Genomic DNA, 15,144 nt, shown 5'->3' with positions numbered 1-15,144 from the left:
ACATGTTTCTTTAGGTATGTCCACTATTGGAATAGTTAATCCATTAGTTTCATAAAGGCTAATTAAGTCATGGACAGAAGTGAAGTGTCCACCAGGAATCTGTCCGCACAGGATGGACACAAAACACATTAGCAGTGATCTATTTTATTCCAATGAACACATGACAAGACATGAAACAGTGATCACTAGTAAGAAGAAAAGCAGACCTACAATAGGTAACTACTGGGCATGCTCACAGAACTGGGCCATGACATCAGAACCAAAGCACAACTGTAATAGACCATTCACTTATGTCTTACTACATAGAAATAAAAAGCAACTCATCACCTGAAAAAGTCAGAAAATTGCTGAGACATGAGTGACTGATCTTGTTTTAGCAGACACTTGACAGTAGATCCAGTATTTACACACTGTGTAATAGTATGTGCTGTTATTTAATTTGTCTTCTAAGCAGGAATTTGGTGTGAATCGTTTCAGTATTTGGCAGACAGCAGAGCCTCTTTCTCCAGCAACAGGTCTCCATATCGCTGCTGCAGCTCCTTCTCTCTCTCTTGCTGTCTCTCCACATCCTCCCTTAGAGCCTAAACAGAAAATGAAGTTCATTTAGTAACTAGACCTCCCGTTTTCTTTAACTGCTGTATGTATGGATATACCAGATGTCATATGGCAGACGTGCGAGTACCTCTTGTCTACGGGGTATAGCGGTGTCTTCTTGTTTCTTCAGCTCAGTGAAGGTGTGCAGCTCCATAGCTGCCTGCTCGACCTGCTCCCATAGTTCACTGTGCTGCTTCAATAGACCCAGAGCACGGGACTGATAGCCTCCTAGTAATACCTACAGACAACCACAAATCCCCCGTATGCAGTTTAAAAAAAACACATTCAGAACACATTCAGGTGTACGCAAGGAGTAAATAAATATATATAAAAAAGTGTGCAAATGCTGTCAAAGGGTGGCTACTTTGAAGAATCTAAATATATGTCTTTTTATTAAAACTTTTTGGTGATTATTTCATAGTTTTCAGATTTTATACAATGTGGAAAACAGTACAAAATAAAGAAATAACCTGAATGTGTATGTGGCCCAACTTTAGCCCGACAAACTGGTCAGTTGGTATGTATATATTTACCTTAAGACGTCGCTCCAGACGAGCAGCGCGACGGGCCTCACACGTCATATGGCCTCGATTGATCTAGAAACACACAATCCAACAGCATTAACAGCCACTTAGTGAGGAAGTATAGCCCCTGAAGAGTTGATATCTGATCTTCATTACAACACTGACAGATGAAAGAAAACCAAACCTTGAAATTACACAGCAAATATTCATGAAACTATAACATACAGAAATAATTAGTACACTCCTACCATGATCAAGTCATTAAATTAAAGTAGAGTCATGTAAATTAATTTATTATCAAATGTAATCTAGAAATGAAGAAAATTCCAGACCACCTGCAGTACATCTAGAACTGGCCCAAGAGCTGAGCGAAATGTTCTCAAAAGAAGCCTCAAAGAACCCAAGGTAACAACAATATACCAGCATCTGTTGCCATATCAATTGGCAATGAGTCAAAGCCCAGAGGGACAGGGTTGAATCGTGACATACATACAAGTACGCCCTGAAGCCTCACACAGAAGAACGTTCCGTTTTTTCTCCCCTCCAAATTGTGATTATGGCCTTGGCCCGTCACAGCGACTCAAGAGCGCTCGGGAGAGTATCAGTCTGCATGCTTAACCAGGAAGTACTCTTCAGTACTAGGAAATTGCAATTCTGTTGATGTTTGTTGAATAAATAATTTTTCTTCAATGTTATTCGCCAAATTAAGTTACCCATCGGTCAGTGTTGAAATTAAGATCAAATGTACAAATCGGCTTCTAACGTAGCGTAAAAAGAACATGACTGCATGTGGTCTTACTTCCAGTTTTTTCTCCATGGAATCTATGCGCTCCTTCTTGGAGGCCAGGTTGGCCCTGGTGTAGCGACTCTGGGCGGAGAGGTAGAGCACCTGGCCGTAACACTCCTCCCATACCTGAGTGTAGGCCTCCATAGACAGGTCCCCGTGACCCATTCCTGCCTTCACCACCTCCATCTCTTGGGTCAGCAACTCACTGGCCTAGTAGAAGCAAAGATACAGAATTTGTTATTTTGATGTCAACATTATGGACACTTGTTATTCAGCTCTACAATGGAACCAGTTGAGAAGCACTGACTTACATTTTGATCTTTGGAATCACTGGCTAGTCAGGGATTGTGTGTGAGAGTGTTTTACCTGTGCCAACTCCTCATTGCTGATTGGCTGGTAGGGGTGCTTGTCCAGATGGGCAATGTGTTCTGCGTTATTGGAGGTGGAGGCGGGCCCTCGTTGCTTGATGCGCTGGGGATTAGTTAACATAGTATTGAAGTTCTGCTCGTAATGTAGCCCTGTGTGTGTACGTGAGAAAGAGTGAGCGAGCATGCATGGTTATGGACAAAAATTGGATAACATACAGGTTGGTTGGCTGGCGGATGATGTAGACAGTCATGGTGCAGCATGGTAATCATTTCCTTCTTGATCATTTCCTCAGCCTGCTGCAGCTCTGACAGGGGATCTGTTCCCATTGGACGCAGGATCGACTCATTCACCTACAAAAACAATATCATTTTTACTAACGTTGCCCTGAGAAGGGGAGAAGGTGATGGAGCACTGGAACTCTGTGGGGGTCTCTGTGTTTACCTCTGACGGCCTGGGTAGTGATCGCTGTACAGCAGTGTGTCTCAGCTTCAGCTCCTTCTCCCGCTCGGCATCCCGAGCAGCCTGCAGTGTACACACACAAAAAATAAAGTCCACAGTCGGCTCTAGGGGAGCTGTATGCATGTGCGCGTGTGACCGTATGAGTGAGTGTGACCTGTTTGCGTAGCTCTATTTCCGAGGCGTCCTCTATGTATCCTGTCTCTGTCTCCATTTCCTCCAGTTGAGTCTCTGCGTTTTCAGGTAGAACAATCTCAAAATCGTTCTTGGGAATCGGTAGTGACATCAGACCCAGCTTCAGTTGCTCCCTTGATTCTCGTTGCTACACACAGAATGAAACCAAGTTACACACACGCGGGCATGCCCACACACAACATTACACAATGTAATGGTAATTCTATTACCAGATGTTTAACATAGACAGGGTCTGCTAGTTGTTCCTCAGTGTTGATGTTAAGTTTGTCTCGTAGAGGGGTGCGTCCAGGGGTTACTCCAGGGGTCATACCGGGTCCTTTAGGGGTTAACCCTCCCTGGGGGGTCATACTTCCTTCAGGCCCGGGACCAGGGGTTCTACCAAAAAAAAAGAATGTGTCAGTACAGAGGAAAAGTGTATTTCCTATATTTGCATATTAACAAAATGTTTAACCAAAACATAGTTAGATCAATTCTGCTATTTTTGGCCACTGGCTGTGGGGGAGGGGGGGTGATGTCAGGCAGAAACCCTCCACCGAAAATGGTGTGCTAAGTATGTGCCAATTATGCGCTCTATGCTTTATCAACCTAATGCTAGAGAACTACAGTACATAGACTTCATAAAAACTAGAAGCCACCAAACGTTGCAAAGTGTTGAAACAAACATCTCTGTTAAGATCAAACATCCGAAAAATATGCCAACCAAAAAAAGAACATGTAAAAATAGTTGTGGCAGATGATGCCTTGTAGTTAAAGTTGAAGTCAATTTCTAATATTGCCTATTATGTATTAATATTGCCTAACGTATAGCCTAACATCCCACCTGCCACAGCCACGCTTACAGTAAGCAGTGAATAAAGTTATTGTATAGTGATCGTCTCACAAACAACAGTACACTGATTGCTTGTTACACAATGATTTTTGTGAAACATGCACATTTTTTGCCCAGATTATCAAGATGAAATATCCAAATGCTTGTTAAGGTTACTAAGTAAATCTATTCAGAAAAGGTAAGCATATAAAGCGGATATTTAATTATTTGAACCAATGTATGACTTCAATATATGTTTTCAGTCCTTTTAATTGCTCCATGTGCACACCCATCATATTATAAAAAAATAAAGATGATATCCACTCTAAGAGGCTTATTGTTAGAAGAATATGCTAATCTTGTCACAAATCAGACACCACCACACCCCCCCCCCCCCCCCAGGACAAATATAACAAAAATAGAACGTATTGGCCTTTCATCCGCCTTTCCAGCAGTAGAACAAACAGCAATCGTCCAGAAAAACACTGATCAGTGTATCCCTATTATTCTGAGTATGGGAACGTAAAGATCTTCACACCAGGGTGCAGTGTGGGTACCTGAAAGGTGTGGTCAGAACCGTATTAGGCGTCTGTACAGCTTGTCTTTGGGGTGTGACTCCTGAGAAGTCACTCTGGTGGAGAGGAGTGTTCAGACCTCCTTTCAGAGGAGTATCTACATTAGTCAGAGCCATCAGGTTCTGGGCTTCCTACGGACATAATGGGAGAATAGCTATTAGGTCCAAAGTTCTGTATGGGCAATCATTTGATAAAATTCATTCATAACATTTATATGGTGATAGTTATTATCCTAAAAAATAAAAACTGTGTACCTAGGGCAACTCTGAAATAAGCATCAAAAAATGAAAATGAAATGTTTCAACATCGCCTTGTATCTTTATATCCAGCAAACACAGCTGTGTGCCCATGGGAATAAGCTCAACAGATTTATTTTAATTGGTTAAATTACTGTGGTTCTGTGAACATAAATTTGCTAACTACCACAGCCCTGTGTTTACCTGCAGTATCTTGTCCTGTGCTGCCGGGGTCTTAGGGGTGCGTAACCCAGTTGCCATGGTGCTGTTTGTGAGGCTGTATTCTGACAGGAGGGCTGAGGAAGCAGAGTTAGTGATTCCAGACTCCTCTGCAGTTTGACGAGCCACTTCACTGGCCTGACCCAGCTTCACCACCTCCTCTAGTTCTGCATCAGAGATCTACAAAGCGACCGAGAGGCACAGTGTTAAGCAACAGTAGTCAAACATCACTGGTCTTATCAAACTTGACCAGTCCCGCTAGCTCTGCAACAGAGCGCACACACACCTGCGGTGCAGGCAGAACCAGTTTGCTGCGTTTCTTCGTGAACTCTGCTACTCCACTGGTCTGGAGGATGGCTGAAGGAAGATCACTCTCCTTTTTCTTCTTGATCTTCTGTCTATCCCTCTTCCTCTCCCTCTCCTCTTTTTCACTGAGGACACAAACACCACATTCACGTTAGACACACCAGCCTCGCCTCTTGGCATTCAAATTGTGTGTCTGTGTGTGTGACTGACTTGCGTAGTTCTCCATCCAGGTGTTGTTGTCGCAGGCGTTTGAAGTTTGGTTCGAGACCATCATAGAGCTCCATGCTGGTGTCATAGAAACCCTGGAATCATCATAAACATTTAGTAACCAATCATATGTGTGTGGTTGAGATGTGTGTGGTGTGTGACAAAAAACACCTGCGCAGGTTTCTTCTCAAAAGGGATCTCAGCATTGTAGTCTACTCCTCTCTTCTTCTTCCTCTTTTTCTGAACATCAATGCCAGCTGCCCTCAACTCACGGCGTTTCTGTAGAGCAGCCAGACGTCTGGGAGCGAGAAGAAAGAGTTGGTGTGATTGTCAGGTTAAATAAAGACAGTCATCATTTGATGGTATCACCGTAACAGCAATATCAAAAATGATGTTCTTGAGGTTTTGCAGTTCAAAAACAAATAAATGACAAGGCTCTTGTGTACCTGGCCTCCTCCAGCTGTTTCTCTCTGGCTTTCCTCTTAGCCTTCTTCCCCTGGGTGTTGGCCAGACGAGCCCTCGCCTCAGACAACATCTCCAGCTCATCTAGACAAAAAGTCATGTATGGATGATTTGGTTTCCTTTATTTCTCACGACACATGTTGGCTGAACACATCGACTTTGTCTACCTTCGTCCATGTCCACAGGGTCGGGCCTTGCAGGCTTGGTTTCAGGGTTGGGGTCGATCTCTCCAGGCTTCAGTTTCCTGGGATCGTCAGCGGTGTCCTCCTCATTGTCCCGTTGGGCTGCTTTGTCTCTATACCCACAAACAGAACAAGAATATGGATATCAACAAGAAATCCAGAGAAGTCTTTACCTAACACAAAGCGAAAGTCTGGGGCTTTTTATCTTACAGTAGGAACTCATAGTGCTCCAGGCACTGAGCAGCGGTGCGTCCTATGATAGGAGCAATGGTTCTCCACTGGGTAGGCATGAGTTTGGCAAGATGGAGTAGCTTCTCCTCTTCTTCTCTGGACCACTCAGTTTTCTTAATGCTGGGATCCAACCACTCATACCTACACAAAAATGCATAAGATTCAAAAACACTATTCACATACACAGAAACAACTCCAAGGACACCAAATAGTGCTCTATTTCTCATGCATGCTGCACACACACAAACAAACTGACCAGCGGGCCTTGCACTGTTTGGCAGACTTGCGGTGAAGAAGGGAAGCAATACGAGACCACTGATTCTTCCCATATTTCATCACAGCTGCCTTCAGGATCTCATCCTGTGAGAGAGAATGTATTGTTTTATTGACAAATAGTTGGCGGATTACAGACGGAAAACGCAAACAAATATAACTTAAGACCATTTAGGACAGTTGACGTTGACAATGACGTTCAGCTAATGTGTTAGCATCACACCACCGTAGCTATATTGTTAATTGACAAGCCAACGAATGTTAGCTGCAGTTGTAAGTTACACCGATGTTGAGTATTTTATTAAGTCAGCATATGTAGATGTTAACAAGCTAGTAAATATGGCTTAAAATATTAGGCACAGCAACAAAGCCCAATAAGCGTAACTTTAGCAGGCTAGCTACCAAGCTAGCAAACCGCAATAATCAATTTACCTCGGTGTTTCTCCAAACACCCCCCTTGATCATGATACGCGGCATCTTGGCTGTTGTGTGTTGCTACCCTATTCAGGTAGTAACTATAAATTAACAACCAAGTTAGGACAAAATTAAACAATATAACGAAAAGTTAAAAAGAAAACTGAACTACTATACGAACGCGCTGTTACCAACATGGAGAAAAATTAAATATGGCGGCCACCGGAAGTGGGCATAGCATTATTTATCCATAGAAATGGATTCGATAGATTGTACCTGCATGAAGTAATGTAATTACGTCAACGGAGACAACCCATTGTAAAAACACTTATCTTAATCGGGCAAAAGGTAAAATGTTTACTGTACTACTAGCATTATTACCAGAAGACATCTGCAGTTAATGTTTTAAGTAAATTTTTCAAATAATACTTTTCTACAAAATAAATCAGAATGACTGACATATTCCCCTTTTAAGATATCTCGCAGGTCTCTCTGTCAGTTTTCAATGACTTGTTATCTCCTTGTCTCGCTTAAGACACTCACAGTACTATCCTTCCCACCCAAAACTACCTTGGACTAGCAAGTACTTTACCGGTCTTGCTTGGTGAGGGAAGACAAGGAGGAAACAACTCTTGTTATTGTTTAGAGGCTAGATTCTACATAGGGCCCCATTAACATAGAGAAAATATATGTACCAAGCTGGCTTATGGAATAGAATGCATTTTGTAATTGTCTGTCGAGTTGAATGCAACTGATTCATTGACGTCTAGGCTGGACTGTATTACCATGCAAAGGAAGCAACCTGTAAGCACTTGCCATAGCCACTTTCCCCTAGGGAAATCCCCATCAAAATTGGATGCATAAAAAATGTGTGGAGGTCAAAGAGTCACTCACTTACAGTGTGTGGTTGGTAAATTTAGGAAGAATCACTTGATTTACAGTGGAGCAGATTTTGCCCATGGCTGACTGAAATGGAGCCCTTTGTTAATTGAAGGGAAATCTCAAGAATGAAATAAACCTATTGAAATTGATGATGAGTAAGAGACACAGTCTAAGTTTAGTAATTGTTTTGACAATCGATCTTGAATGACTGGATGGCACAGATTCTGCCGGAAGAATACATTTCTGCCTTCAGCTTTGCAGAGCTGAGAATTGTAGGTACATTTAAATAAATAGATGTTTCTGTTTCTTTTTAGGAAAGTACATTCAATTTGAGCTATTTACAAAATTGTTGGAACAAATCTTGTTGTTTTCGTTACTTCGTTTGCAGTATCCTGAGTTTGGTAAGAGATATTTTTGTAATTGTTTCAGATCTGGATAGATGAGAAGTAAGCAGACACTAGAAATATTCTAAATTTTTTGTAGAAGTGGGGAAAGTGGGAAAAATGGCAGCTCTTCGAGAAAAGTTGCAAAATAATGTGTTATGGTTATTCCAGTTGCAATATCTTGTGTTTGGTAAAATATCTGTAATTCTTTCAGATTTGAATAGCTTTGTAAACAAGATACACCAAAAGTTATAGTATTTAATATTTTCCTCTATTTTCCTCTAAATATTAAATACTATAACTTTTGGTCTATCTTGTTTACAAAGCCATCAGAATAGCAGCTGTTTCTAAAACATTCACAGAAAATGCTGGTGATACAGTTCCTAAAACTGCTGTAATTACTGAACAGTTAAAACTTTTTCTGTTCTTGTTTAACAGTTGGATTGAAGAGAGGAAAGACTATAATTTTGATATGCTATATTCTTTTCAAACGTGGAAGTTAATAATTATGTGTCAAAAGTTGCTTTTTCAACATCACAGTAAAGAAACAGTTTCAACTAAACTGATGATGCCACAATAGGGGGTTTAGAATTACAAAACAATCCCATTCAAGTCAATTAAGTTCTAAAAGTTGATTAAAAAGTTATGAAAAAGTTGTATGCGAGCAACCTAAGTGTACCAGTCTATACGGTACATCTATACATGGTATTTTGGCAATATATAACAAACCCCCGCGATGCATTAATGCGCTTATAAACCTGTTACAAAAGCAACTAGAGCAGTAAAAATTATGTGACATCATATCTGTGGTCTCTAATGAACTGGATGGTTTAATCCTGAATGCTGATTGGCAGATAGCTACGGAATATAGGTATGGTGTCACATATTGTTAAACTGTTGTTTTGGCAACTGGTTTAAGACATCCCAGGGGTTTGTGGTATCTGGCCAATATTCCACGGCTATCAGTATTATCTGTTTTGAGTAGTGCCTACAAACAGAACTGAACCATGATATATTGATCAAAAACCCACCGCCTTGGATATGATGTCACACAACATGTTACTTTTCTAATTGCATTGTAACCAGTATACACTCACCTAAAGGATTATTAGGAACACCTGTTCAATTTCTCATTAATGCAATTATCTAATCTACCAATCACATGGCAGTTGCTTCAATGCATTTAGGGGTGTGGTCCTGGTCAAGACAATCTCCTGAACTCCAAACTGAATGTCAGAATGGGAAAGATTTAAGCAATTTTGAATGTGGCATGGTTGTTGGTGCCAGACGGGCCGGTCTGAGTATTTCACAATCTGCTCAGTTACTGGGATTTTCATGCACAACCATTTCCAGGGTTTACAAAGAATGGTGTGAAAAGGGAAAAACATCCAGTATGCGGCAGTCCTGTGGGCAAAAATGCCTTGTTGATGCTAGAGGTCAGAGGAGAATGGGCCGACTGATTCAAGCTGATAGAAGAGCAACTTTGACTGAAATAACCACTCGTTACAACCGAGGTATGCAGCAAAGCATTTGTGAAGCCACAACACGCACAAGCTTGAGGCGGATGGGCTACAACAGCAGAAGACCCCACCGGGTACCACTCATCTCCACTACAAATAGGAAAAAGAGGCTACAATTTGCACGAGCTCACCAAGATTGGACAGTTGAAGACTGGAAGAATGTTGCCTGGTCTGATGAGTCTCGATTTCTGTTGAGACATTCAGATGGTAGAGTCAGAATTTGGCGTAAACAGAATGAGAACATGGAACCATCATGCCTTGTTACCACTGTGCAGGCTGGTGGTGGTGGTGTAATGGTGTGGGGGATGTTTTCTTGGCACACTTTAGGCCCCTTAGTGCCAATTGGGCATCGTTTAAATGCCACGGCCTACCTGAGCATTGTTTCTGTTTATGTCCATCCATTTATGACCACCATGTACCCATCCTCTGATGGCTACTTCCAGCAGGATAATGCACCATGTCACAAAGCTCGAATCATTTCAAACTGGTTTCTTGAACATGACAATAGCCCCCACAGTCACCAGATCTCAACCCAATAGAGCATCTTTGGGATGTGGTGGAACGGGAGCTTCGTGCCCTGGATGTGAATCCCACAAATCTCCATCAACTGCAAGATGCTATCCTATCAATATGGGCCAATATTTCTAAAGAATGCTTTCAGCACCTTGTTGAATCAATGCCACGTAGAATTAAGGCAGTTCTGAAGGCGAAAGGGGGTCAAACACAGTATTAGTATGGTGTTCCTAATAATCATTTAGGTGAGTGTATATAATCAATAAGACCTCTCTGCGGTTTCCTTAATGTGCACACATGGACCTGAATAACATACACTGCAGCAAATGCAAGTTTGTTGACTTTTTATTTTGTACATCTTTGCACATAATCATATCATACAAACGTGATAATTAATGAACATAGACAAATGTATGATAACCTATAGTTTGACTTTACACATCACAACACTGAACACACACAAATACTATGGCAACATGCTGAGGAATACACAGCACAAAAGCACAACACAGAAACATACACTACACCACAGACACTTCCCCTAATATCTGACCTATAGCCTAAAACCCTCACTTCTGACTCCTACCACACGTGTAGACCTGACAGAATTTGTGTATGCTTTTACTTATCCAGTCTTTTCAGTCAAAAAGTGTATAGTGGGCTAAAGGACGTTTTAAGGGGTCATTGAAGTAGTACCCAGGGGTTTAAAGGGGACTGTGTTTTAACGGGACAGAGGCTAGGGGGAGTGTGTATGGACTGGTGGGAGTGTCTGGGTTAAGGAGAATTGTGTTGGAAGAAGTGATGGGATATAAGGGCGAGGGGGAGGATGAAATGGTTCAAAGCATTTTAATTTGAGAATAATAAACAAAAACACTTTAATCATAGATGACTTACATGCCAAGAATCATTAACACATTGTAATAATGTGTCCCATAGAGCTGGTTCATTCCCTGTGGTGTCTATCTCTCTATCAGGCACACACACAAACATAAGCTCACACACACTCCATTTGCATACGCTATCTCTACAGCCCTACACTCTATAACATGAATGTGTATAGTAGGGGTCAGCTACCAGATTCAGCCACAGGCCAGTTGTTTTTTTTTACATTATTTGTACATTTGTATGACAACTAAGACCAAAACGAGATTGTATTTGATATCAATAATTTCATAGCTTCACTACACTTCATTTCTGGGAATACTTGATATATTTCCAAAATAAATAAAAAAGTATATATGTATATTTATTATAACAAATCTTAAGCAGGACCACAAAATATAATTTTATGCTGCTGCACAGGTTTTAACCAAGATAATTAATTCAGTGCACAGATTAGAAAGGTTAAGTGTGAATGTGATGAACTGGAAAAAGTTAACTGATTCAACTTTAAAATATGAGTGTACCCCACTGACCTACCATAAAGTATCTAATAATTTGCAAGTTTTGTAGACTTACTCAACATAATAATATTTTACATCAGCAGGAAAACTGGGTATTATAAGTTGAAAGAGCTAACGTTTTTGACAGTTTGAGTGTGAGGAGAGAAATGGTAAAACGTGATGAATTACAGAGCCATTGGGGTATTTACAATAACACATCAAACACAGACATCTCTGCTTGATTATTTTCTCTTCCTCTCTATCTCCTCCTCTCTCTCCAAACTCTTATTTTTCTTTCTCTATCCATCGCACCTGTCTTCACCAACCCTTCCCATCTATTGCTCTTTATTTGAGGTCTCCAGCATCTCCCTGGATGGTTTTCTTGATACGGAGCAGCATGGTGGTGAGCCACTGGTCCAGACGAGAGATGGAGTCAAACTCTTTAACAGCTTCAGTAAATGCCTCACAGTTCTGCTCCTCATGGGCATCCAGCAACTTCTACAGAGACACAATTGGCGAGGGGGTGGGGGGTTATAAGGAAACTATGCTGTTAAACAAGCAGCTTGAAGTCTAAAACAACAGCTGACACAAAAAGGCTCTCATCATGCCTACCTTCAGCAGCTTGCACTCTCTGGAGTCTGCAAAAGCAGGAAACATCTCCTCATACTTCTCTATGGCCAGCTGAAAACCCCCACAAATATACACACTTGAAATCATGAATAACATTAGCAATGGTCATCAAAATGGTTATACGGTTATAAAAACAATTATTAAATATTTTAAAGCTGCAACCATAATCAGCATCATTAATACCCTTTTCAGACAAAGATCAATGCTACAATAGCATGTGAATAGCAGCAACATAACCTTTTAAACAATTGAAAACAGTGTCACCTTCAGGAGCATCTGTACTGTTTCAGACAAGAGAATTATGCTACGGTATGGAATGTTTAGTGTTGGCAACTATAAAAATCGCATGTTGGATGACAAGATCTATTTTATTCCATCTAAATATCAAGGTGAGTTACAGAATCAATAACCCGGAGTTTACTTTTTTATGAGTGAGTGACAAATTAAAGGAAAAAACATAATAAATAAGTTGAGGAACATAACAAATGCAAATTCTTCTAAACAGGTGTACTGCATTATACAATTAAGCAATTAACATCCTATCATGCTCTGTGGCATGTATTCAAATGCTGAGCTGTAATATTAGCTAATAATGAGTGTACCTTTGCATTGAGTTCATCCACTATGAAGTGGCAGAGAGAGGCTTTAAAGAAATACTCTTTTGCATTATACTTCAGCAGGGGGTTGTCCATGGTATTGGTGGCCACCTGGCAAATACACATTCAAACACACACAAACACACCATTACATCTCTGTGACATCAATTCAGTGAGAGCCAATCAGATTTTAAGGATTTAATATACACACAAAACCCCCACTTACACACCTGCTCATAGATTTCAATAGCTTTTGGATACTGCTCCAGCTGAGCACTATAGTGGCCCACCTTCAGCAGACACTTGTTAGCGGAACTGGAAGAGACAGAGACATACTATATGAACAGAAAATACTTCCAGTAAAGAGCCCTGGGGACCTACTTGTGACATATCCCCCTAAACAATAGTGTTTATGATGAACACTACTGAAGTTATTTAACGCAACTGCATTTGAGTATAGCATTTATTTATACTAAAGAACACAGGAGACTCACCTGTTGGACTCCTCGCCTTTATAATAATCGGCTGCCTGCTCATAGTGGGCAATCGCCTAGTTACAGGAAATACACATGTAAGGCAATGTGCACAATGAGTCATGTGTGTGTGCATGTGTGTATGCGTGTATGCGCGGGGGGGGGGGGTATGTACCTTCTCTATGTCCACCAGCTCAGACTCGTAGACCTCTGCGATGGTGATGTGGTGTTTGGCTGCGATAGTAAACCGACCCTGTAATACACATATACATTGTAAGGACAGAGATGGACAATAACATGTCAATTGGAAATACCCACACAGGTGAGGAATTATTAGCATTATACATTTTGAGCGGTTTCAGGCTAGAAAACACGTAGAAATGGGTGAAGGAAATTCAAAAAGGTGTTGTGGTAAGGGAGTAGAGGTCAGCTGAGAGTGTTGTGGTTAGTGAGCAGAGGTCAGATGAGAGGGTTTGAGGTTAGGGAGTAGAGGTCATATGAGAGTGCTGTGCTTAAGGAGCAGAGGTCAGGGCTCATGAGTTGGATCAGGCTTACCATGTCAGTGTAAATATCGATGGCTGCATTTAAACAGTTAATAGCCTCTACAGGAGATACGAGGAGCGGGAGGAGAAAAGAAGGGACCAAAGAGTAAGACAGATTAGGTTTTCTCACAATGCACCTACTATTAGGGTTTAAAATCAAAGAATAGGGTGCCCGTTGTAAGGAAGGCTTTGTCCTGCTCTGGTCTATTATGTGTTGAAATGTGTGGGTGTGGGTGTGTGTTCCTACCCTGAGGATCAGCCTTCTTGTAAGCGTTCCCTGCGTCAACAAAGCTGGTGGCTGAGTCAAGTTTGTTCTGCAGCTGCATGTGGAGCCGCGCCCCCTGGCAAAATGCATTACCAGCAGCTACATAGACACACACACACAAACAAAATGATACAAGTCCATAAAACGTCTGTATTATTTCTGCAGTGTGTGCATACAACCCACCTGTCCAGTTCTTAGCCATCTTGAACATGTTGGCTGCTCTAGCGTACATTTCGCACGCATCTTCTACTTTGTGGTGACTCCCCCTGAAATACACCCATATGCAAGTACACACACATTTAACAACACTGCCAGATATACACCTGGAAACCATCAGAATGTATAGTTTTGTCTCTACTGAACATTGTCTTCTGAAGATAATATAAACATCTTGTGAAAAGAGCCAGCCTACTCTAAATGTTAAGGATATTTCATATATGATAGGCCACCAACAATAATAGCCTAAGCCGCCCTGGCTAGGGTCATCTACAAGCAACGCTGGCGGTTAAACTGTTAATGTGGTCAGCCTGAGCACTTATTTCCCTGAGGCAGAGAGGCCTGACTGCGAAAAACCGACATCCTCCCGATCACTAAGGAAATGCATAATTATAATCCATGTACATAAATATAAGCCACCCATCATATGGCTAGCTACATCACTAACTCATTTTCGATTGTATTGCGTTCAATGTCATGCGAAACAGAGACCCATCCCCCCGTCGTGATCCAGTACATACACAGCGCTCTGTTAAGCTACGGACTCGGTAGAACCAGTTAGAGAACGAGTGTCTCATCTCACCCAAACATCCCTCCCAGGAACGAGCCGGAAGATTTGACCTTCTTGTCGGCTTCAGCCATCAGCTGCATGGCCTCCTTCTCTTTCCCGGAGGTATCCATAGCTGTTTGGACTGACTGTGTGTTTCGTCGTCACAATGTAAAAACAAATACTAAGCAGAATCTAGTAGCTGGGAATGGATGCTGAGAGATGGTACTGATGAGAGAGCGAGTATGGGTGTCTTCTTCGTCGGATAGCGATTCCATCAGATATTCTCTTGGTGCATTACCGCCGCCTTGGGTCTGGAGGAAATTGCACCAAGTTTGAACAGACTAGTAGACTAGT

General features: G+C 41.5%; 2 protein-coding genes across 3 annotated transcripts; both read right to left on the bottom strand.

Annotated features, from left to right (window-relative positions):
• Window positions 1-128: 128 nt before the first annotated feature.
• On the bottom strand, window positions 129-7,065 carry cdc5l (CDC5 cell division cycle 5-like (S. pombe)). Its single transcript, XM_010863657.5, has 19 exons — window positions 6,857-7,065; window positions 6,408-6,511; window positions 6,131-6,292; window positions 5,906-6,033; window positions 5,723-5,822; window positions 5,448-5,574; window positions 5,280-5,371; window positions 5,050-5,194; window positions 4,749-4,943; window positions 4,291-4,439; window positions 3,135-3,300; window positions 2,888-3,052; window positions 2,716-2,796; window positions 2,490-2,624; window positions 2,272-2,376; window positions 1,918-2,115; window positions 1,128-1,190; window positions 683-832; window positions 129-581 (listed from the first exon to the last, which is right to left on the bottom strand). The coding sequence occupies exons 1-19, from the start codon at window positions 6,899-6,901 to the stop codon at window positions 474-476; spliced, it is 2,418 nt and encodes an 805-aa protein (XP_010861959.1). The 5' UTR covers window positions 6,902-7,065; the 3' UTR covers window positions 129-473.
• A 3,398-nt stretch (window positions 7,066-10,463) lies between these two features.
• napba (N-ethylmaleimide-sensitive factor attachment protein, beta a) lies at window positions 10,464-15,063 on the bottom strand. Of its 2 annotated transcripts, XM_010863656.5 has the most exons (10): window positions 14,824-15,063; window positions 14,208-14,290; window positions 14,007-14,123; window positions 13,773-13,819; window positions 13,393-13,470; window positions 13,239-13,294; window positions 12,975-13,059; window positions 12,751-12,855; window positions 12,131-12,199; window positions 10,464-12,016 (listed from the first exon to the last, which is right to left on the bottom strand). In XM_010863656.5, the coding sequence occupies exons 1-10, from the start codon at window positions 14,919-14,921 to the stop codon at window positions 11,864-11,866; spliced, it is 891 nt and encodes a 296-aa protein (XP_010861958.1). In that variant the 5' UTR covers window positions 14,922-15,063; the 3' UTR covers window positions 10,464-11,863. The 2 variants fall into 2 exon arrangements, with proteins under 2 accessions (XP_010861958.1, XP_019909773.1); XM_020054214.2 differs by lacking the exons at window positions 13,773-13,819; window positions 14,208-14,290; window positions 14,824-15,063 and having other exon boundaries at window positions 14,007-14,114.
• Between the last annotated feature and the right edge of the window lie 81 nt (window positions 15,064-15,144).

The sequence above is a fragment of the Esox lucius genome, chromosome 15 (genome assembly GCF_011004845.1).
Source record: "Esox lucius isolate fEsoLuc1 chromosome 15, fEsoLuc1.pri, whole genome shotgun sequence".
Taxonomy (NCBI): Eukaryota; Metazoa; Chordata; class Actinopteri; order Esociformes; family Esocidae; genus Esox; species Esox lucius.
Note: the sequence above shows the minus strand (reverse complement) of the source record. Positions and strands in the feature narration are given on the sequence as shown.